This window comes from Hyperoodon ampullatus (assembly GCF_949752795.1).
Source record: "Hyperoodon ampullatus genome assembly, chromosome: 3".
In the NCBI taxonomy this organism is placed as follows: domain Eukaryota; kingdom Metazoa; phylum Chordata; class Mammalia; order Artiodactyla; family Ziphiidae; genus Hyperoodon; species Hyperoodon ampullatus.
This window is the reverse complement of record NC_136916.1, coordinates 35,122,716-35,146,818: the sequence shown is the minus strand read 5'-3', so window position 1 is coordinate 35,146,818 and position 24,103 is coordinate 35,122,716. Positions and strand designations below refer to the sequence as shown.

At 38.3% G+C, this 24,103-nt stretch overlaps 1 protein-coding gene across 1 annotated transcript in view; it reads left to right on the top strand.

The window, feature by feature from the left end:
• Positions 1–24,103, top strand: part of ADAMTSL3 (ADAMTS like 3) — a gene marked incomplete at its 5' end in the record, with an annotated part of 559,659 nt that overhangs the window by 277,575 nt on the left and 257,981 nt on the right. Inside the window, 1 exon segment of the mRNA XM_079701202.1 lies at positions 2,575–2,702. Coding sequence (XP_079557328.1) covers positions 2,575–2,702 — 128 coding nt within the window.

Genomic DNA, 24,103 nt, shown 5'->3' with positions numbered 1-24,103 from the left:
CCCATGCTTCGGTTTATTAGTATGTCAGGGTTTCCTTCATAAGCTCTCCTGGTTTCCAACTTAGAACTCACCTATTAAGTCCTGTCTGACTTGAGCTTTTCTGTATGTCAACAGGATGTGGTTTTGTTTGTTTCCTTGCTTGTTTCCAATTAAAATATTAAAGTGTTGGCTTTAAAAAAAAAACTTAAAATTCAGAGACAAAAGAACAAAAGAATTTTAAATTTCCTAGCACCTGGAAGTAGCCACTGCTAACATTTAAATTAACCTCTTACTCATTTCCCTAGGCATGTACACATTTACCTGTATTAAATATGATATAGGCTTACATTCTTCTCTAATGATTGCCTTTTACCCTCAAAGTTTTTTTTTGTTTTTTTTTTTTGTTTTTTTTTTTTTGGCTGCGTTGGGTCTTTGTTGCTGTGGGCGGGCTTTCTGTAGTTGCAGTGAGTGGGCTACTCTTTGTTGCGGTGCACAGGCTTCTCATTGCAGTAGCTTCTATTTGTTGTGGAGCACGGGCTCTAGGCACCTGGGCTTCAGTAATTGTGGCACGCGGGCTCAGTAGTTGTGGCTCTCAGGCTCTAGAGCACAGCCTCAGTAGTTGTGGCGCACGGGCTTAGTTACTCCGCGGTATGTGGGATCTTCCCGGACCAGGGCTCGAACCCGTGTTCCCTGCGTTGGCAGGCGGATTCTTAACCACTGCGCCACCAGAGAAGCCCCCTCAAAGTATGTTTTAAAAGAATTTTCAAAATCCATAAAAGTTCAGATATAACTAACATCTATTATAGCACCACCTGGCTTCATCGAGTTGAATGTTTTGTCATAGTTGCTTCAGATCTTTTGGGGGAGGGCTGGGAGGGGAATAAAACATTCCGTTGGCATTCCTCTTGTGTCCTTCCCCAACAGGCTGCACGCAGAGTCCTGCTCCCTCCATCCTTAGAGGCAATTTGGTGGGTTTTCTTCCAGCCCACATACTTGTACTTTTACTACGGCATTTTCGTGTGGATGTTCATATACTTATTCCTTTATCTATAGGTGGAGAGAGAGAAAATGCTATGTGTGTTTTTATTTTAATGTAATTCAATCTATCAGTCTTTTGCTTTGGGGTTTCTACCCTTGTTGACACATCTAGGACACTCTTTGTTACATCAAGCCTGTATGACTTTTAATCTATAGCTTTTTTAGTATTTTATGGGTTCAGCATTCAAAATATTAATTTCTGGAATATATCTGAATTCATTTTGGTGTCTTTTGTGAAGAAGTTATCTATTATTTTCTTTTTTTTTTTTTTTTTGCGGTATGTGGGCCTCTCACTGTTGTGGCCTCTCCTGTTGCGGAGCACAGGCTCCGGACGCACAGACTCAGCGGCCATGGCTCATGGGCCCAGCCGCTCCGCGGCACATGGGATCCTCCCGGACCGGGGCACGAACCCGTGTCCCCTGCATCGGCAGGCGGACTCTCAACCACTGCGCCACCAGGGAAGCCCTATTATTTTCTTTTAAACCATTCATCACACCAACTTGTGGTTCTATGTTATGTCCTTATACTTGGGTCTGTTTCTGGACTCTTCTCTTTCTTACCTTAATGGATCTGAATGCTTATTGCTATGCCAATTCTATACTGTTTGAATTGAGGCAACTTCCCTCTAATTTCCCTTCTTGTACAGTTTTTTCTTGGCTCTTGTAGACATTTACTCCACCAGATGAACTTTAGAATCATTTTGTTAGGGTCTAAAAAAATCCCCTTTGGGATTTTGATTGGAGTTATCATAAATTTATAGATTAATTTGGAGAGAATTAACATTTTACAGTATTGAGTCCAGCTATTTAGGACTACGTGTTTCTCCATTTATTCGAGTCTACTTTAAGCCTCTTCGTAATGTTTTGTACATCATTTCTTTTCATATCTATATCTATCTATATATTTAAAATTTTTTAACTCCCCCTGTTCTCTTTTCTTTAGAGTACCTTGATATAAGTCAATGGTGGCAAGTCCAGAAGACAAATTAATCCAAACAGCATTCATAATTGAATTTTCTCTATTTTCTTGGACCCTGAAGCTTTATCTACTTTGTTTTCTTGGGGTGAAGCCTCTCTCAGGATGTTCCACAAATCCTCATGCAAAAAGGTTTCTTTGGAGTAAGCACCAGTCTATATGACAGACAATGGAGAGAATTTCTTAGGTACAATTCTCCTAAGAGAATTTCTTAGGACCCTGCTATGTAAGTTATAAAAACAAAATAATAATATTATTATTTATATTTAGCCAATTTATTTAAATTTTGAAATGATAAAATTTCAAATTTAAAACTGAGCTTGGAAACCATCTGGATAAAACCTTCGTAAGGTGGAAAGGTACTCATGTGTCATGAGTTTCCATATAAAACTATCTTGTGTGTGTGTGTGTGTGTGTGTGTGTGTGTGTGTGTGTGTTAATGTAGCCATTCCAAAACAATGCATTTTTAGGCAACTTTAGTCTTTGTGAACAGCTTAGAGTAAGACTCTGGAAAAACTGGGAAAGCTTTTGGGATATTTCTAGCATTTTGTCTATAATTTATTGTGTTTTTTCACATTACAGACTTCAAGAAACACTCATTCGGATGAAGACAAAGATAGCAACTGGGATGCTTGGGGTGACTGGAGTGACTGCTCCCGGACTTGTGGGGGAGGAGCGTCCTATTCTCTGCGGAGATGTTTGACTGGCAGGTAAGTGGTGGCCTTTCCTGTTCTTCTCTGTGGGGTGTCAGCGCCTTTGGATGGGTGAGGTTGGGAAGACAACTGGGCTTCTTAGCTTTGGAAGGTACCATGATGGTGGTGTAAGTTACCAAGTTACCATATTTAAGTTACCTCAAGTTACCATATTTAAATAGTAATGGCCGCATTTTCATGAGTGTGGCCATACCCCTCCACATGAGACTCCCAGCTTGCAGCAGTTGGGGCACTCCACACTTTGGGCTTTAAGGGAGGGGAGGCCGGCATGATAAGTCACTGGCCCAAAGTTGTTGAGACCTGGGGTAAGAGGTCAAGTCTTCTGTGTTCCACCCTTGAGTTGTTGCCATTTTAATCACTTTCGGTTCACTTTCTCTGAGCAACCCATTGATTAAGAAGGTAATGCAAGGTCTGTGCTCCCATCTTAGAAATGTTTATGTTAAGCAACATTTGTTAAAATGTAAGATCAGCTTCTTAAAAAATAAACATACATTGTAAGAAACCCACAGTTATCATTGCTCTTGAGACAATTTGAAGTAATTCTTCACGGGGTAGTGTCAATCCTAGCCAAGGATTTTTACCTGAGCTCTCAGGTAAGACAGAACCCCAAGTGGATGGAACCGGATGTGCTGGTTCTGGACAAAAGAAGTCTCCAAGATCATGGCAGCTAACTTCAGTTTGGGGATGTTGTCCGGTGAAAGAGGGAATGGGCGTTCCCTGAATGTGTAAGGTATAGCGCAGAAATGCTCTGGATTCCATCAAGGTCGCTGTTTTATGGCATATTAAAGAGTGACCACGTGCATTCTCATTTCCTTGAGACAGCACAGAGCAGGGCAGATGTGAGACTGTAGATATGGCCTTTGAGAAGGAGGACTCTGAGTCCACTCCAGGAAAGCGTGGGAAGGCTTCTGGAGTTAGTGTTGGTGTCATTATCTAAGGGCAAGTTCTGACTCAGAGCTTGGAACCCTAAGTAAATGGTTGAAGAACTGAGTCCGGGGATTAGTCTCGCAATGACAAAGTGGTATATAGCTGCTGCTTCTGTGTTACCTTGGTGAGGAAATAAAGGCCCTCTAAGTGTGTCATACCATATGGATGTTGCATTGTACTGGGATGTATTTATCCTGGTGAGGTTTGTAATAGGGGGCCTGTGCTCCTGTGGGCAAGGGTCAGGGAGGGTCTTCTTAGGTAGGGAGCAAGTTCTTACCCACTGCTGGTCAGTCATTTGAGGGAGAGGTTTCTAGCATGGAGACTGGCATGGGAAGGTGAGATTTTGGCATCTCAATCCAAATCTGAGGGATCTGAATAATTTGCAATGAATGGTAGGGTTCAGGTGGGAAGAGAGTGGGGTTTATTTGTGTTTGTCTTTTCTTTATGGTATGTACCTCCCCAGTCACCAACTAAATATAAAAGCCAGACCCCTCATAGTAGAGCATTTTATGATTCCTTGACATTCATCCCTCATGCCCTGCCCTCAAAATATAAAAATCCATATCCTGTGATAAATGGCAAGGTAATTATTAGGAATAATCGAAGGAATGAGGCTACTTAAGCTCAAAATTTTGAGCTCAGTCAAGGTTCTGTTTGAATCACCGGTATAAATGGTCCTTATTTAGCATCAAGAATCACTTAAACAACAAAAATTCCATAAATTCTACTTATCCACTGGCAAAAGAGATAAAGGCAAAATTTAAAAAAAGATGGTATGTACTTGTATCTGTTAAAAAGATTTAGAGGAATATATCGATATTAAGGACCATGAATGGCCACTTTCATCTTGTTGTCATACAACCAAAATGCTTCCATGTCTGTTATTTTATTAATTTAAAAAATTACTTTGATTTTGCCTAGAATATGACTTTACCAAGTGATCTATCTCAGTGTGTGTGTGCATTTGTGTCTTCTGTTTCCTAACTGGGGTCAGCTGCTACTGGAAAGCCTTTGGGGTAGGAAGGGCTACTGCTCAGCCTCTTCTGCCTTCTCTGTACTTACTCAGAAAAGGAGATTTGGGCAAGAGAAGAGGAGAAGGAGGAGGGGAGTTCTGCCTTGACTTTAGTGACTAGGTATTGATGTTCTCTGGTTTAGTATGTGTTTAAAGCCAGCTTCATCTATCATGAGCACTTTGATGGATTTTTATGAGACAGTGTCTCTTCCTTCCCCCCAGTCCCTTGGGATCCTCGCCTGCAATTCGCTTGAGATGTGGTATTCGCAATCCTCTGACTTGGTAACATTGCTCTTTCCTAATCTTGGACACCTAGGCATACTCCCAGCTTCTTCCTGTTTATGTCTACTCACCCCCTCAGCAGCTGTCTTGGTATGTTCGTTCCTAAGACAACCCCATGCTGGCTCTCTTGCATGCGGCCCACATCTGGTTCACTGGAAACCCTCCTGTGAACTTTGCTAAACAAACTCTCCAGTTCTAGGAGCCAATGCAGCAATACCTGCTCTGCTTACACAGGCCACTGCAGCTGAGCTCTCAGCCCTTAAATTTCTCAGGTGTGAATTAGACACCAACCAACTGCAAGAGGCACGTGTCAGCTGGTGTCCCTAAAGTTTCTTCCTCTCAATTGGGGGTTAGCAGATTGAAGCCCTCATCCCTTCTCTTTCTGTTGGAGCAGGGTGAGGGGTAGGCTCATAGCATAGATTTCTCAAAGAAATCTTCAGAAATCCTTATACTCTCTAAGTCTCCAGCTCCAAGATGCTTTTTATGCCTTGGTGTGGGTAAGGAGTTTAACAACTGTGAGTTAAACTAACACAGAGCCTGTCCTCATGGTTCTTGTAATCTAGGGGGACAAACAATAAACAAGTATGTAATCAAATTATGTGTAATTAAAATTTGTATCAAGGGGGTAGATAACACCTATCCAGGGAAGTCCTCTGTGCCGAGGGTCTATGCTGAGACCCAACTGCTGAGAGGAAGTCAATTATATGAAGGGTGGAGGGTTATGGGACATAAAATCCAGATAGTGAGGCCAGCATATGTAAAGGTGCTGGAGCAGGAAATGAAAAGCAGGTTTTATGCCTAAAAGACAATAGACAGGGGAGAAAGCAGAATGGGCCAATGTTGAAGAAGAAGGTAAAGAATCTGATTCTCAGACTTTTGGATTTCAAATACTAGTAAATTGTTTAAAAAAAGCATATTTGGGGCTTCCCTGGTGGCACAGTGGTTGGGAGTCCGCCTGCCGATGCAGGGGACACGGGTTCATGCCCCGGTCCGGGAAGATCCCACATGCCGCGGAGCGGCTGGGCCTGTGAGCCATGGCCTCTGAGCCTGCGCGTCCAGAGCCTGTGCTCCTCAACGGGAGAGGCCACAACAGTGAGAGGCCCGCGTACCGCAAAAAAAAAAAAAAAAAAAAAAAAAAAAAAAAAAGCATATTTGGAACTAATATAGGTTGTCAGTTTTTTATTTGGTCAAATAAAGACAAAAATAAAAACAAAAAACTCACCTATGGTCTACCATCACAGACTTTTCAGGAAAGAATTACAATCAGAATCTTTTCATTTTAACATTAAAAAGTAGGACATAATCTTAGATTGAAAGACCTGCCTTTAAATTGAATTCATGTAGCTTTATAGAAATTTACTTTTTTGCCCTTATTTGTCTCACTCCACTTTGGACCATACTTTGGATGTAATAAAAACTCTTACAGATATTAGCAATCTAATGATGGGTAATTGGGAACCAGAAATTGAGAAGTAAAACATAATCATGGACTTAGAACTTGAGACTGCAAGATCCCTGCAAGTAAGCGATATGCAGAAAAATGACTTTATCTGAGCCACATTTTTCATCCTAGTATTCACCAATTTTTAAGTAGTAAAAGGCAGAAAAGCCAAGCAGAAAGCAGCTCCTAAGAGGCTGAGAAATTAAGCAGATTTATTGGCAGTTTCATAGTCCTGGGACGTAAAAATTTGAGTTCAAAGCCCTGGTAAACATCTCAGGTGATCAGTTTGTATCCATGAAGGACTATACCCTAGGAGAAAGGGAAAAGCAATCCTAAATAGACTAGATATTACAAAGACTGAAACCTAGTCTTGAATTAGCTCAACCCTAATTTGAGTAATAAAATTTGTTATTATTCCAACTGCCTCCAAGAAACTTTAAAAAAGACACCCTGGAGGAAGATGACACCAACCAGAGATTATACAAGTTTTTATAGATCATGCCAATGATTCAATAAAACATTGCCAATCTTACCATGATACAAGAGCAAGAGGAAAAACAGATGATAGAAACAGGTGCTAGAGTTATTGGACCTGTGTGTTAACAAAACAAAACAAAAACCCTGTAATAAATATTTACGAGAATAGATAACAGAATACAGGATTTCATCAGAGAACTGGAATCCATAAAATTGAATCATATGGGAATTTGAGAATAGAAGCAAGTGATAACTAAAATTATGAACTAAATAGATGGCCATAATAGCAGATTGGAAACAGTAGAAGAGAGTATAGTTTTGTAGAAATATCCAGGCTAAATTATAGGGTGGGGGGAAAACACAGAACATAGAATAAGGGATATATGGAACAAGATGAAAAGGTCTAAACCATGTATAATTGGAGTCCTAAAAGGAAAAGAGAGATAGAGAATAGGGTAGAAGTACTATTTGAAGTGATAGTAACCAAGAATTTCCCCAAATTTCCAAAAGTTATTGCTATAAAGATATCAAGCCACAAATTCAAGAAACTCTGCACACCCTAAAGAGAATAAATATGCATAAACACATTATGGTAAAATCTTAAAAGAAGCCAGAGAAAAAAGACACATTAACATCAAAGGAGAAAAGATAATGTTGACTGCTAACTTCACATTAGAAGATAATGAAATTACCTAACATCTTGAAAGAAAATAACTATTACAATGGAGTCCTCTATCTAACAAAAATATCCTTCGAGTGTGAAGGTGAAATAAAGATGTTTTGAGACAAACAAAAACTGAGATAATTCTTTACTATCTGGCTTGTGCTAAAATAATTGCTAAAGGGAGTTATCCAGGTAGAAGGAAAATGATCCTATAGGATCATTATTAAAGAAATAATAGCAATTTAAAAGAAACCTACTAATATGTTTATATGTATACTTACGTGTATGTATGTGTATATATGTGTGTGTGTGTGTGTGTGTGTGTGTGTGTGTTTATCTCCAAACATCAGGGATCTAGATTAGAATTAGGGTTTAATCAAGTCCTTTGTTAATTCAGTTCTCACTCTCCATGGGAAAAATGCCTTTTTTCTGTTTGGGTAAGAATCATTGCTTTAAATCTATTGCAACTTTGTATCAATATGGAGAATGAATAGAAGCTGCAAGGAAAGGCATTTGTGGGAAGGAACATTGCCTTTCTGCTAATGAATTTTTGTGGCTTTCCTTTATTTGGAGATAGTCTCTGCAGTACCTACATCTCCCTTAACCCTTCCAGAGTACCCCAGCCCATACAGGCACTGAGTGTTTCACAGGGCTCCCTATCCAGTTGGATCTTATATGCATCTACATTTTTGTCTTATACTAGCCACTCCCACAGCATTGATTGCCAGGAGTTCTGGCTACATCATCTGTCAATTTGAGTTAGTGAGTATTGGTGGGTTCTCCTGTGTACCTGTACTACTTACTTCAAAGGCAGCCTTCTCTCTCTTTTTTTTTTTTTTTGCTTTATAACAAATTTAATCAGTTATACATATACATATGTTCCCATATCCCCTCCCTTTTGCGTCTCCCTCCCACCCTCCCTATCCCACCCCTCCAGGCGGTCACAAAGCACCGAGCTGATCTCCCTGTGCTATGCGGCTGCTTCCCACTAGCTATCTACCTTACATTTGGTAGTGTATATATGTCCATGCCGGTCTTTCACTTTGTCACAGCTTACCCTTCCCCCTCCCCATATCCTCAAGTCCATTCTCTAGTAGGTCTGTGTCTTTATTCCTGTCTTACCCCTATGTTCTTCATGACATTTTTTTTTCTTAAATTCCATATATATGTGTCAGCATACAGTATTTGTCTTTCTCTTTCTGACTTACTTCACTCTGTATGACAGGCTCTAGGTCCATCCGCCTCATTACAAATAGCTCAATTTCATTTCTTTTTATGGCTGAGTAATATTCCATTGTATATATGTGCCACATCTTCTTTACCCATTCATCCGATGATGGACACTTAGGTTGTTTCCATCTCCGGGCTATTGTAAATAGGGCTGCTTATGAACATTTTGGTACATGTCTCTTTTTGAATTATGGTTTTCTCAGGGTATATGCCCAGTAGTGGGATTGCTGGGTCATATGGTAGTTCTATTTGTAGTTTTTTAAGGAACCTCCATACCGTTCTCCATAGTGGCTGTACCAATTCACATTCCCACCAGCAGTGCAAGAGTGTTCCCTTTTTTCCACACCCTCTCCAGCATTTATTGTTTCTAGATTTTTTTGATGATGGCCATTCTGACTGGTGTGAGATGATATCTCATTGTAGTTTTGATTTGCATTTCTCTAATGAGTAAAGATGTTGAGCATCCTTTCATGTGTTTGTTGGCAGTCTGTATATCTTCTGTGGAGAAATGTCTATTTAGGTCTTCTGCCCATTTTTGGATTGGGTTGTTTGTTTTTTTGTTATTGAGCTGCATGGAGCTGCTTATAAATTTTGGATATTAATCCTTTGTCAGTTGCTTCATTTGCAAATATTTTCTCCCATTCTGAGGGTTGTCTTTTGGTCTTGTTTATGGTTTCCTTTGCTGTGCAAAAGCTTTTAAGCTTCAGTAGGTCCCATGTGTTTATTTTTGTCTTTATTTCCATTTCTCTAGGAGGTGGGTCAAAAAGGATCTTGCTGTGATTTATGTCATAGAGTGTTCTGCCTATGTTTTCCTCTAAGAGTTTGATAGTGTCTGGCCTTACATTTAGGTCTTTAATCCATTTTGAGCTTATTTTTGTGTATGGTGTTAGGGAGTGATCTAATCTCATACTTTTACATGTCCCTATCCAGTTTTCCCAGCACCACTTAATTGAAGAGACTGTCCTTTCTCCACTGTACATTCCTGCCTCCTTTATCAAAGATAAGGTGACCATATGTCCGTGGGTTTATCTCTGGGCTTTCTATCCTGTTCCATTGATCTATCTTTCTGTTTTTGTGCCAGTACCATACTGTCTTGATTACTGTAGCTTTGTAGTATAGTCTGAGGTCAGGGAGCCTGATTCCTCCAGCTCCATTTTTCGTTCTCAAGATTGCTTTGGCTGTTCGGGGTCTTTTATGTTTCCATACAAATTGTGAAATTTTTTGTTCTAGTTCTGTGAAAAATGCCAGTGGTAGTTTGATAGGGATTGCATTGAATCTGTAGATTGCTTTGGGTAGTAGAGTCATTTTCACAATGTTGATTCTTCCAATCCAAGAACATGGTATATCTCTCCATCTATTTGTATCATCTTTAATTTCTTTCATCAGTGTCTTATAATTTTCTGCATACAGGTCTTTTGTCTCCTTAGGTAGGTTTATTCCTAGATATTTTATTCTTTTTGTTGCAGTGGTAAATGGGAGTGTTTTCTTGATTTCACTTTCAGATTTTTCATCATTAGTATATAGGAATGCCAGAGATTTCTGTGCATTAATTTTGTATCCTGCTACTTTACCAAATTCATTGATTAGCTCTAGTAGTTTTCTGGTAGCATCTTTAGGATTCTCTGTGTATAGTATCATGTCATCTGCAAACAGTGACAGCTTTACTTCTTCTTTTCCGATTTGGATTCCTTTTATTTCCTTTTCTTCTCTGATTGCTGTGGCTAAAACTTCCAAAACTATGTTGAATAAGAGTGGTGAGAGTGGGCAACCTTGTCTTGTTCCTGATCTTAGTGGAAATGGTTTCAGTTTTTCACCATTGAGGACGATGCTGGCTGTGGGTTTGTCATATATGGCCTTTATTATGTTGAGGAAAGTTCCCTCTATGCCTACTTTCTGCAGGGTTTTTATCATAAATGGGTGTTGAATTTTGTCGAAAGCTTTCTCTGCATCTATTGAGATGATCATATGGTTTTTCTCCTTCAATTTGTTAATATGGTGTATCACGTTGATTGATTTGTGTATATTGAAGAATCCTTGCATCCCTGGAATAAACCCCACTTGATCATGGTGTATGATCCTTTTAATGTGCTGTTGGATTCTGTTTGCTAGTATTTTGTTGAGGATTTTTGCATCTATGTTCATCTGTGATATCGGCCTGTAGTTTTCTTTCTTTGTGACATCCTTGTCTGGTTTTGGTATCAAGGTGATGGTGGCCTCGTAGAATGAGTTTGGGAGTGTTCCTCCCTCTGCTATATTTTGGAAGAGTTTGAGAAGGATAGGTGTTAGCTCTTCTCTAAATGCTTGACAGAATTCGCCTGTGAAGCCATCTGGTCCTGGGCTTTTGACTGTTGGAAGATTTTTTATCACAGTTTCAATTTCAGTGCTTGTGATTGGTCTGTTCATATTTTCTATTTCTTCCTCATTCAGTCTTGGCAGGTTGTGCATTTCTAAGAATTTGTCCATTTCTTCCAGGTTGTCCATTTTATTGGCATAGAGTTGCTTATAGTAATCTCTCATGATCTTTTGTATTTCTGCAGTGTCAGTTGTTACTTCTCCTTTTTCATTTCTAATTCTATTGATTTGAGTCTTCTCCCTTTTTTTCTTGATGAGTCTGGCTAATGGTTTATCAATTTTGTTTATCTTCTCAAAGAACCAGCTTTTAGTTTTATTGATCTTTGCTATCGTTTCCTTCATTTCTTTTTCATTTATTTCTGATCTGATTTTTATGATTTCTTTCCTTCTGCTAACTTTGGGATGTTTTTGTTCTTCTTTCTCTAATTGCTTTAGGTGCAAGGTTAGGTTGTTTATTCGAGATGTTTCCTGTTTCTTAAGGTGGGATTGTATTGCTATAAACTTCCCTCTTAGAACTGCTTTTGCTGCATCCCATAGGTTTTGGGTCGTCGTGTCTCCATTGTCATTTGTTTCTAGGTATTTTTTAATTTCCTCTTTGATTTCTTCAGTGATCACTTTGTTATTAAGTAGTGTATTGTTTAGCCTCCATGTGTTTGTATTTTTTGCAGCTCTTTTCCTGTAATTGATATCTAGTCTCATAGCATTGTGGTCGGAAAAGATACTTGATACAATTTCAATTTTCTTAAATTTACCAAGGCTTGATTTGTGACCCAGGATATGATCTATCCTGGAGAATGTTCCATGAGCACTTGAGAAAAATGTGTATTCTGTTGTTTTTGGATGGAATGTCCTATAAATATCAATTAAGTCCATCTTGTTTAATGTATCATTTAAAGCTTGTGTTTCCTTATTTATTTTCATTTTGGATGATCTGTCCATTGGTGAAAGTGGGGTGTTAAAGTCCCCTACTATGATTGCGTTACTGTCGATTTCCCCTTTTATGGCTGTTAGTATTTGCCTTATGTATTGAGGTGCTCCTATGTTGGGTCCATAAATATTTACAATTGTTATATCTTCTTCTTGGATCGATCCCTTGATCATTATGTAGTGTCCTTCTTTGTCTCTTCTAGTAGTCTTTATTTTAAAGTCTATTGTGTCTGATATGAGAATTGCTACTCCGGCTTTCTTTTGGTTTCCATTTGCATGCAATATCTTTTTCCATCCCCTTACTTTCAGTCTGTATGTGTCTCTAGGTCTGAAGTGGGTCTCTTGTAGACAGCATATATATGGGTCTTGTTTTTGTATCCATTCAGCCAATCTGTGTCTTTTGGTGGGAGCATTTAGTCCATTTACATTTAAGGTAATTATCGATATGTATGTTCCTATTCCCATTTTCTTAATTGTTTTGGGTTTGTTATTGTAGGTCTTTTCCTTCTGTTGTGTTTCTTTCCTAGAGAAGTTCCTTTAGCATTTGTTGTAAAGCTGGTTTGGTGGTGCTGAACTCTCTCAGCTTTTGCTTGTCTGTAAACGTTTTAATTTCTCCATGAAATCTGAATGAGATCCTTGCTGGGTAGAGTAATCTTGGTTGCAGGTTTTTCTCCTTCATCTCTTTAATTATGTCCTGCCACTCCCTTCTGGCTTGTAGAGTTTCTGCTGAGAGATCAGCTGTTATCCTGATGGGAATTCCCTTGTGTGTTATTTGTTATTTTTGCCTTGCTGCTTTTAATATGATTTCTTTGTGTTTAATTTTTGACAGTTTGATTAATATGTGTCTTGGCGTATTTCTCCTTGGATTTATTCTGTATGGGACTCTCTGTGCCTCCTGGACTTGATTAACTATTTCTTTTCCCATATTAGGGAAGTTTTCAACTATAATCTCTTCAAATATTTTCTCAGTCCCTTTCTTTTTCTCTTCTTCTTCTGGAACCCCTATAATTCGAATGTTGGTGCGTTTAATGTTGTCCCAGAGGTCTCTGAGACTGTCCTCTGTTCTTTTCATTCTTTTTTCTTTATTTTGCTCTGCAGCAGTTATTTCCACTATTTTATCTTCCACCTCACTTATCCGTTCTTCTGCCTCAGTTATTCTGCTATTGATCCCATCTAGAGTATTTTTTATTTCATTTATTGTGTTTTTAATCGATGCTTGATTCATCTTTAGTTCTTCTAGGTCCTTGTTAACTGTTTCTTGCATTTTGTCTATTCTATTTCCAAGATTTTGGATCTTGGAAATAGAATCTTGGATCATCTTTACCATCATTATTCTGAATTCTTTTTCAGGTAGACTGCCTATTACCTCTTCATTTGTTAGGTTTGGTGGGTTTTTATCTTGCTCCTTCTCCTGCTGTGTGTTTTTCTGTCTTCTCATTTTGCTTATGTTACTGTGTTTGGGGTCTCCTTTTTGCAGGCTGCAAGTTCGTAGTTCCCGTTGTTTTGGTGTCTGTCCCCAGTAGCTAAGGTTGGTTTAGTGGGTTGTGTAGGCTTCCTGGTGGAGGGGACTAGTGCCTGTGTTCTGGTGGATGAGGCTGGATCTTGTCTTTCTGGTGGGCAGGTCCACGTCTGGTGGTGTGTTTTTGGGGTGTCTGCGGACTTTTTATGATTTTAGGCCACCTCTCTGCTAATGGGTGGCGTTGTGTTCCTGTCTTGCTAGTTGTTTGGCATAGGGTGTCCAGCACTGTAGCTTGCTGGTCGTTGAGTGAAGCTGGGTGCTGGTGTTGAGATGGAGATCTCTGGAAGATTTTCGCCGTTTGATATTATGTGGAGCTGGGAGGTCTCTTGTGGACCAGTGTCCTGAAGTTGGCTCTCCCACCTCAGAGGCACAGCACTGACTCCTGGCTCCTCAGTTTGGGATGATTTGTTGTCTATTCATGCATTCCACAGATGCAGGGTACATCAAGTTGATTGTGGAGCTTTAATCCGCTGCTTCTGAGGCTGCTGGAGAGGTTTCCCTTTCTCTTCTTTGTTCTCCCAGCTCCTGGGTCTCAGCTTTGGATTTGGCCCCGCCTCTGCGTGTAGGTCGCCGGAGGGCGTCTGTTCTTCGCTCAGACAGGACAGGGTTAAAGGAGCAGCCGCTTCGGGGACTCTGGCTCACTCAGGCCGGGCAGGAGGGAGGGGCATGGAGTGCGGGGCGAGCCTGCAGCGGCAGAGGCCGGCGTGACGTTGCACCAGCCCGAGGTGCGCCGTGCGTTCTCCCAGGGAAGCCTTCCCTGGATCCCGGGACCCCGGCAGTGGCGGGCTGCACAGGCTCCCGGAAGGGCGGTGTGGACAGTGACCTGCGCTCGCACACAGGCTTCTTGGCGGCGGCAGCAGCAGCCCCAGCGTCCCACGCCCGTCTCTGGGCTCCGCCCTTTCTGCCGCGACTCGCGCCTGTCTCTGGAGCTCCTTTAAGCAGCGCTCTTAATCCCCTCTCCTCACGCACCAGGAAACCAAGAGGGAAGAAAAAGTCTCTTGCCTCTTCGGCAGCTCCAGAGTTTTCCCGGACTCCCTCCCGGCTAGCTGTGGCACATTAGCCCCCTTCAGGCTGAGTTCTCGCCGCCAGCCCCAGTCCTCTCCCTGCGCTCTGACCGAAGCCCGAGCCTCAGCTTCCAGCGCCGCCCGCCCCGGCGGGCGAGCAGACAAGCTTCTCGGGCTGGTGAGTGCCGCTCGGCACCGATCCCCTGTGCGGGAATCTCTCTGCTTTGCCCTACCCAGGTATGTGGGGAGTTTCTTGCCTTTTGGGAGGTCTGGGGTCTTCTGCCAGCGTTCAGAAGGTGTTCTGTAGGAGTTGTTCCACGTGTAGCTGTATTTCTGGTGTATCCGTGGGGAGGAAGGTGATCTCTGCGTCTTACTCTTCCGCCATCTTACCCGGAAGTCTGGGTTACTGAAAAGCCTCCTAACTGGTCTTCTTTCATCTCTTCTTATCCTTCTTCCAATGCAATCTCCAGCTTGCAGCGTTTCTAAATCTGATGAGCCTTCTCTTCTGTGTATAGTGTATAGTATATTTGTATACCATCCTTTAATTTAGTCTTGTTCACATGATGTTGAAGTTTCTGGCTTGTGTATAGCCTGTATGAATTTCCAGCTATGATGGAGAGTTGTTGACCTATTAATATACTTTGTTGGTCATTTCACTAGGCATTTATAAGGGGGAAAGAGTTCAATATATGTGCTTGGCTTACCATCAGTATTTAAAATCTTTCATTCTCTCTTTTTATGCTTTTTTTTTTTTTTTTGCTGAAATTTTACCTCTGGTAATTTGGAAATATATATATATATATGTACATATACATATGTGTACATATATATATGTATGCTGTTTTTATATTACTGATGATTAAATTTAAGATGTTTGAAAGCCATACTTTAATAATTGCTTTATAACTGTCAATGCCAATAATAAAATGCTAGTTTCTTTTGATTTCTATTTGTAAGCTGATGCATATTTTATGCTTTTCTTCTTCATTCCTACTCTTTGGGGCTTTGTTATTATAATCTGGGATCTTATACTCAGTTTCTTGGCACCATTTATTCCCTTTATATCTTTTCTTTCATAATCATATTTCAAACTATCGTTGAAACTTAATTGTGTTTGTGTGCATACATTATTTCATTGTTCATTGTCAGTATTTTCAGTTCTTAATTCCGAATCATCACTTTGTTTGCAGGGATATGTTTTGAGCTATGCTTCTGGAATTTTAATGCACATATGAATCACCTAGGGATCTTGTTGAAATATAAACTTTGATTCAGTAGGTCTGGAGTGGGATCCAAGATCTTTCATTTCTAACGAATCCCCAGGTAATGTCAATGCTGCTTGTCCATGGACCACACTTCAAGCAGCAAGACTTTATAGCCTTCTTAATTTCAGGAAAAAGTTGTGGGTCTTATACTTTATGAGTCCTTATATAATATATCTGAAAATGTCTTTCACTTGACTTCACACATAAGCAGTGAATGGCTTATTTCGGTATAAAATTCCCGAGGCACAAATTTTCCCTCTCAAGACTCAGAAGTTCTTTTTTCATAAAATTTGATATACTGTGTTGCTCACAGACCTCTCAAGCTGGCTTAATTTTTTTGTCTTCTTTGGTAGATAACCTATTTGTTCTGCCTGGCTGCCTATAGAAGGCTGTATTTTTCCCTTAGGAGTTTGACAGCATTGCATCTAGCTATCAGTCTCTTTTCATTTATTTTTCCTTGGCACATGGTGGCCACTTTTGTTGTACAGATTTAGATCTTTCTTTATTGTAGGAAAAATTTTCTTCTCTTGTATCATTTACTGTTGGTTCTTGCCTCTTTATTCTGTCCTCTTCTCCATGAACACTTGTTATTTCTGTTTGTCTTCTACTTTTACTCTAGTCACTTTCATCTGTTGTTTATTTTCCTGTGTGTTTAAGAGTGCTTTTCAAGATCCTTGCCCCTTGAATTTCTCTCTGATTTATTTTCTAATGATGTTTCAAAATGCTCCTATGGTGTATTTGTTACCTTACCTTCTTTCCTTCATTTTAAACCTGGCCCTTCTTTGTGCACCTATTGTCTTAATCATCTGCATCTTATCACGTATACTTTTGTGTCTTTTTTTTAGTGTGGTATCTGGTTAATTCTTACTTATTCTTCAAGGTCATCCTCATTTAGGAAACCTATCTTGACATCTTGGTCTAAATTTGATGTTCCTCTTTTGTGCTTCTTATTATTATACTCCTTTTAGGGAAGGAACATTTACTTCACCACCCTAAGGTCTAACATCTAACATATGATTAGGACCCACACATTGTTAATTGAATGAGTAAATAAGTGAATGTGTGCTCACCTATCACTTCACATCTTTTGTCAATGCTCTTATTTCTGTCTAAAGCATCCTTTTTCTCCTTTTGGTTGTTAACAACACATAGTTGACCTTGGAAAGTCCTTTGAATCTCCATTTCTTCCTTAAAGCATTTGTTGGCAGTTTCTACCATTTACTAGGTTAGGTGCAGTTCTTCTGTATTTCTATAGGATCTTGTGAATATACTTTTATCAGAGTGTTTATTTCATTGCGTTGTTTTGTTATTTTTCTATTTCCACAATTGAAAAAAACATTTCAGGTGGCATACATGGTGTCTTTCTTCTCTTTATTCTGTGTCCAACATTACTACTGATGTGTAGAGGAAATTTAGTATATTTTATTCCATAAATAAATAGATGAATGAATTAATAAATCCCAAGACTGATAAAAAAGCCTGCTTGACTACAGTATGGGTCTGTGGGATAGGTAAGGATGCGTAATTTTGTGAAGAATATTGAAAGCTATGTTGGAGAATATAGACTTTTGATGAAGATATATTTTTTTAATTTTAATTTTTGTTGATTATTTTTTAAAAGATATTTATGTATATATTATTCAGATATTAGACTTACTGTTTTCCTCTCTTTGCCCATTTGCTCTACTTTCTGGGAGATTTGCCTAAACTTATTTTCCAATTCTGTAAGTATTTTATCTCTCTCTTTTTTCCTCTTTCTCTATTTTCTTCTTATATATTTTTTGTTTCTTGAATTATTTTTTTTAACAAAAGCAGTCTGTCCCTGATTCTCAGATGCAGTATCTTCTCTTTTATCTCTGAGCATACAAAAAGACTTTTGTGGGGCAGGGTTGGGGGGAGTTTTCTTCTCCCTGCATAGTCTCAATTCTTTCCAAATTACTGTTTTCTGTTTTGTTTTTGTCACTGTATTTCATGTTAGAGACCTTTCTAAGATTTATGGTGATCCTTATTTTGTTTTGTTTTGTTGTTGTTGTTGTTGATGTTTAAGGAAAAGAGTTGCCAGCTTAATTTTAAGGAGATGTGACTGGTCTATCTCATTGCCTGATGATGTTTTTAGGTATTTTATTTTGGGCTGCTCTGATTTCTCAGACAAAGATCCTCTGATTCCAATATTCTAGGAACCAAGTGGGGAATAAAGCTGGGCTCAAATTGATTTATAGGTTTATTTCACTCAAAATTCTAGCAAGGTTTTTTTATGTAGATTAAACAAGATTATTCTAAAATTTATACGGAAAGGCAAAGCCACAGAATACCTAAAACAATTCTGAAAAAAAAATAGAGTAGAAGGAATCAGTCTACCTGTTATCAAGACTTACACAGCTACAGTAATCACAACTGTGGTATTGGTGGTAATGGCACCTAGATCAATGGGAGAAAATATTTGCAAACCACATATCTAATAAAGGACTAGGATCTATATTAAGGACTTTAAAAAATTAACAATTAAAAAAAAACAATCCAATTAGAAAATGAATAAAAGACCTGAACAGATATTTCACCAAAGAGGATACACAAATGTCAAATAAGTACATGAAAATGTGCTTATTATCTCTAGCTGTTAGGGAAATGCAAATTAAAGCCACAATCAGACATTATTTATTACATACCTATCAGAATACCTTTTTTTTTTTTTAAGTGACAACATGAAATGCTGGCAAGAATGCAGATAAACTGGATCACTCATACACTGGTGGTGAGAATGTAAAATAGTACAGCCACAGGCAGTTTCTTAAAAAAATAAACATGCAACTACTATACAACCCAGCAGTTGTACTCCTGGGCATTTATCCCAGAGAAATGAAGACTTGTTTTCCCATGAAAACCTGAATGTTTTTAGCAGCTTTACTCATAATATCCAAAAAATGGAAACAACCCAGATGCCCTTTAGTGGGTGACTAGTTAAACAAACTATAGTATATCCATACCATGGACTACTACACAGCAGTAAAAAGTAATGAACCACTGATACAGGCGATGACCTGGATGAATCTCTGAGAATTATGCTGAGGTACAAAAAGCCATTCCCCAAAGGTTACATACCATATGATCCCATTTATATAATATTATTAAAATGGCAAAAATTATAGAAATGGAGAACATATCAGTAATTGCCTGGTATTAAAGAAGAGTTGGGGGTAGTTAGAAAGAAGGTATGACTATAAGAGGCAACTTGAGGGATCTTTGGGGTAATAGAAGTGTTCTGTATTCTGATTGTATTAATGTAAATATCCCGGTTGAGTTATTGTAACACAGTTTTACAAGATGTTATCATTTGGGGAAACAGGGTCTTTTCATTATCTTACAGATCAATGTGATTTACAATTATTTTAAAATAAAGTATTTAATTTATTTTAAAAAACACCTGGAAAGGCCAGGTAAAATAGGACATAAATCTTTTTTAGGTAAAGTTGAATGGAGCGATATTCCATTTTCATGGATAGGAAGGCTAAATATGGTCAAGATGTCAGTTTCTCCCAACTTGATCTTTAGATCCAATGCAATCTTGGTCAAAATCCCAGCATAATATTTTGTGGATAACAGCAAACTGATTCTAAAGTTTATGTGTAGAGGCAAAAGACCCAGCATAGTTCACGCAATATTGAAGGAGAATAGTCAGAGGACTAAAACTACTCGACTTCAAGACTTACTATAAAGGTACAGAAATCAAGACAGTGTATTATTCTTGAAGGGACAGACAAATGGATCAATGAAACAGAATAGACAGCCCAGAAATAGACCTCCATAAATGTAGTCAACTGATCCTTGACAAAGGAGCAAAGGCAATACGATGGAGCAAAGATAGTCTCTTCAACAAATGGTGCTAAAACTACTGGACATCCACATGCAAAAAACTGAATGTGGACACAAACCTTACACTAACTCAAAATATATAAAAGAACTAAATGCAAAACACAAAACTATAAAACTCCTAGAAGATAACCTAGGAGAAAACCTTAGATGACCTTAGGTATGGCAGTGACTTTTTAGATGCAACACCAAAGGCATGATCCATGAATAAAATAATTGATAAGCCAACTTCATTAAAATTAAAAACTTCTATTCTGCAAAAGATAATGTCAAGAGAATGAGACGACAAGCCATAGACTTGGGGAAAATATTTGCAAAAGACATATTTGATAAAGGACTGTTATCCAAAATATACAAAGAACTTGTAAAACTGAACAATAAGAAAGCAAACAACCCAATTAAAAAATTGGGCAGGGCTTCCCTGGTGGTGCAGTGGTTGAGAGTCCGCCTGCAGATGTAGGGGACACGGGTTCGTGCCCCGGTCCAGGAAGATCCTACATGCCACGGAGCGGCTAGGCCCATGAGCCATGGCTGCTGAGCCTGTGCGTCTGGAGCCTGTGCTCTGCAACGGGAGAGGCCACAGCAGTGAGAGGCCCGCAAAAAAAAAAAAAAAAAAAAAAAAAAAAATTGGGCAAAGACCTTAACGGACACCTCACCAAAGAAGATATGTAGATGGCATATAAGCACATGAAAAGATGCTCCACATCATCTGTCATCAGGTAACTGCAAATTAAAATAACGAGAGACCACTATACACCTATTGGAATGGTCAAAATCTGGAACACTGACCACAGCAAAAGCTGGTGAGGGTGTGGAATAACAGGAACTCTCATTCATTGCTAGTGGGAATGCAAAATGGTACAGCTACTTTGGAAAACAGTAAGACGGTTTCTTACAAAACTAAACATACCCTTACAATATGAGTAAGTGTTCATGCTCCTTGGTGTTTGCCCAAGGTAGTTAAAAACTTATGTCCACACAAAGACCTGCACACAGATGTTTGTAGCAACTTTATTCATAATTGCCAAACTTGTAAGCAACCAGGATGTCCTTCGGTAAGGTGAATGGATAAATAAAATGTACATCCAGACAATGGAATGTTATTCAACACTAAAAAGACATGGTCTATCAAGGCATAGAAAGACATGGAGAAAATTTAAATGCATATTACTAAGTGAAAGAAGCCAGTCTGAAAAGGCTGCATACTATATGATTCCAACTATATGACATTCTTGAAAAGGCAAAACTATGAAGACAGTAAAAAGATCAGTGGTTGCCAGGGGTTAAGGGTCGGGGGTGGGGGTGATGAGTAGATGGAATACAGAGGATATTTAGGGCAGTGAAAATACTCTGTATGATACCATAATGATGGACACGTGTCATACATTTTTCAAACCCATGGAATATCCAACTCCAAGCATGGACCCTAATGTAAACTATGAACTTGGGGTGATTAGGATGCGTCAATGTAGGTTCATCAGTTGTAGCAAAGGCACCACTCTGGTGGGGAATGTTGATAATGGGGGAAGCTATGCATGTGTAAGGGCAGGTGATATATGGGAAATATCGGTGCTTTCCCCTCAATTTTGCTGTGAACTTAAAACTGTTCTAAAAAAATTGTCTTAATAAAAAAACAGTAAAGTTGAACATACAAGAAATTAAATGAAATCTACAGAGCCAAAAAACAAAGAGGAAACTGAGGGCCAGACCAGTAAGTGCATAACTGATTTTGTGCCTACCCTGGGGATGGAGATGGGATTTACTGGTCTCTAGAACTCAGGCTTTTGAGTTTTAATTCCTTCACAGTCACAGGAGATCAAGTCTTGTGTGTATATGGGGCACAGTATAGGAACTCCAGCCCTAATTTAAAGACAGGACTGTTGAGGTCTATATACTTACTAAACAGATGGACTGGAAAAAAATAAAAGCCATACACCAACATAGGGAATTTAAAGATATTGGTCTCAACATTAAATGAAAAAAATTTTCCACTTCGAAACAATGGACCTACTCTCCCAAGAATTTGAAGTGCATGCATATTGATCTACATATGTTGTATATATTGAGTTGGATGTTTATATCCCATTTGATTGTGGAAGCCTTGAGGTGAGAAATTAATATGAAAAGTAGTCTTGACAGCCCTGAGGTTACTGCAGTAGTAAAAGATATGGAGAGACAGGTCACCAAGCCAGGCTGTATAGGATTCCTATCCCTATCAATAGAGCCCTGCTTATGATAAGCTTGCAATCTAAAATAGATAATACACATGGAAATATTTGCAATGAATAAGCACCAGCAGGCACAGCATGGAATATTTAAGAGAGAAAAGTCATACAGTTATCTAAATCGATGCAAAAGTGGAATTTGATAAAATGAACACATTCATAATTGAAATGAAAAATCTTCTCACACTAGGAATAGAGATGTACTCTCTTAGTCTATAGAATGTTACTGCATTTTCTTTAACATTAGATATGAGATAAGAATGGCTACTGTCATTGTTTATATTCATTATTGTACATGAGGTCCTAGTCAGTATAATAAGGCAAGAAAAAGAAATACAAAGTATAACAATTAGGAAGAAGCAAAACTCTCATTAATCATAGACTACCTGATTGTCTAGACAGAATATCCAAGAGTATCTACACATAAAATAATAGGACTAATGAAAGAATTCATGAAGATTATTGGAAACAAAGTTAGTGCACAAATAACAACTATATTCTTACACAGTAGGAAAAACTAATAAGAAAGCAAATTTCAAAAGGACACCGCTTTTGCTACTTAAAAAATATAAGGTACCTTGTAATAAATTCAATAAAAGATATACAAGGCCTTTATGAAATATTTAAAAGCTCACCTAAATAAATGGAGATATATAATATGTTCATATTAGGAAGCCTCAATATCATAAAAATGCCAGTTTCTCCTAAATTATATTTATATTAAATGTAATTTCAGGAGTCATGGAAGTGCAAAAATAATAAAAACAATTTTGAAGGAGAACAAAAGATTTGCCCAAACACTAACATTAAAAAAAAATTTAACTATAGTAGTAGGACGGGCACAAATAGGCCAATGTAGCAAAATCAAGAGCCCAGAAACAGAAACATGCATATGTAGGATTTCAAGATGTCATGAAAAATTTGTGTAATTACACCTTAAACTAATCTAATGTTATATGCCAATTATACCACAATTTAAAAAATGGTGGAGAAAAGATGAATATTCAATACATGAGGTTCAAATATGATTATTAATATCCAAAGGAAGATATTAGAAAATGTCAATCTATTAAAGAATAAATTCCAGGTGGATTAAAATCTACTTATGAAAAGCAAATCTTGAAAACATTTAGAAGAAGAATATATAGGAGAATATCTGTATGATCTCTGGGTAGTGAATTATTCCTTAACTAAGACAAAAAGAGCATAAGTTGGGAAGGAAAATATTTATAAGTTTAAGCAGGCTTTGTATTGTAAAAATATATACTATAAACCAAAAGAAGAGCATAGAATGGATAAAATCTTGATAATGAATGTAACCAATAAGGGATTAGTGTCTGAGATATTTAAATACAATAAAACAAAAGCAAAGCAAACTAGTAGAAGAATGGGGAAAGGATATGAACAGGAAGTTCACAGAAGGGGAACCTGCATAGTCAAAAACAAATGAAAATATTAACCTCATTAACAAAAAAAAATGCAAAAAATACAAAGTGAGATATTTCATATTCTTCAGACTGGGAAACTTTTTAAAGTTTAAAAATGCCAAATATTGCCCTAGATGTGTAAAAACAAGAACTTTTCTGCACTACTAGTGGGGGTGAAAATTGGTATTCCCACTTTAAAGGGCAGTTTGTCATTATCTGGTACTAGTGAAGCTGTAAATGCCCACAACAGAACAGTCCCACTAGGGTATATATCCCAGAGAAACGTGTGCAGATGTACCCTAGGTGATTGTATAACATTGCTCATTGCAGAACCAACCTAAATCTTCATAGACTTTTAGGAAAATTGATCAATAAAAAATAGAAAGAATTGATAAATTGAGCTATATTTATAAATTGGATTACTCTAGAGCCATAAAAGTGAATGAATTAGAGATGCATCTATCAACATGGATATTTTAAAAAACAGTGTTGGGACAAAAAAAAAATCAAGCTGTGAAAGGTTATGTAGATTATGATACCATTTACTTAGTTACCTCTAACCAAAGGGAGGAAGGGAGGCAGGGGAATAAGATTCAGGAGGTTTGGCAGGGGATTTCCACCATATTTATAATGACACATGTCTTAAAAAGAAATCTGAAGAAAACTTTCAAGAAATGATGACGCTTACTGGTGTGTACATGAGTTTGCATCATTCTCCCGACCTTTTTTTGGACTTAAAACATTTCATAATAAAATAATTGTAGGAACCCCAAAACAGC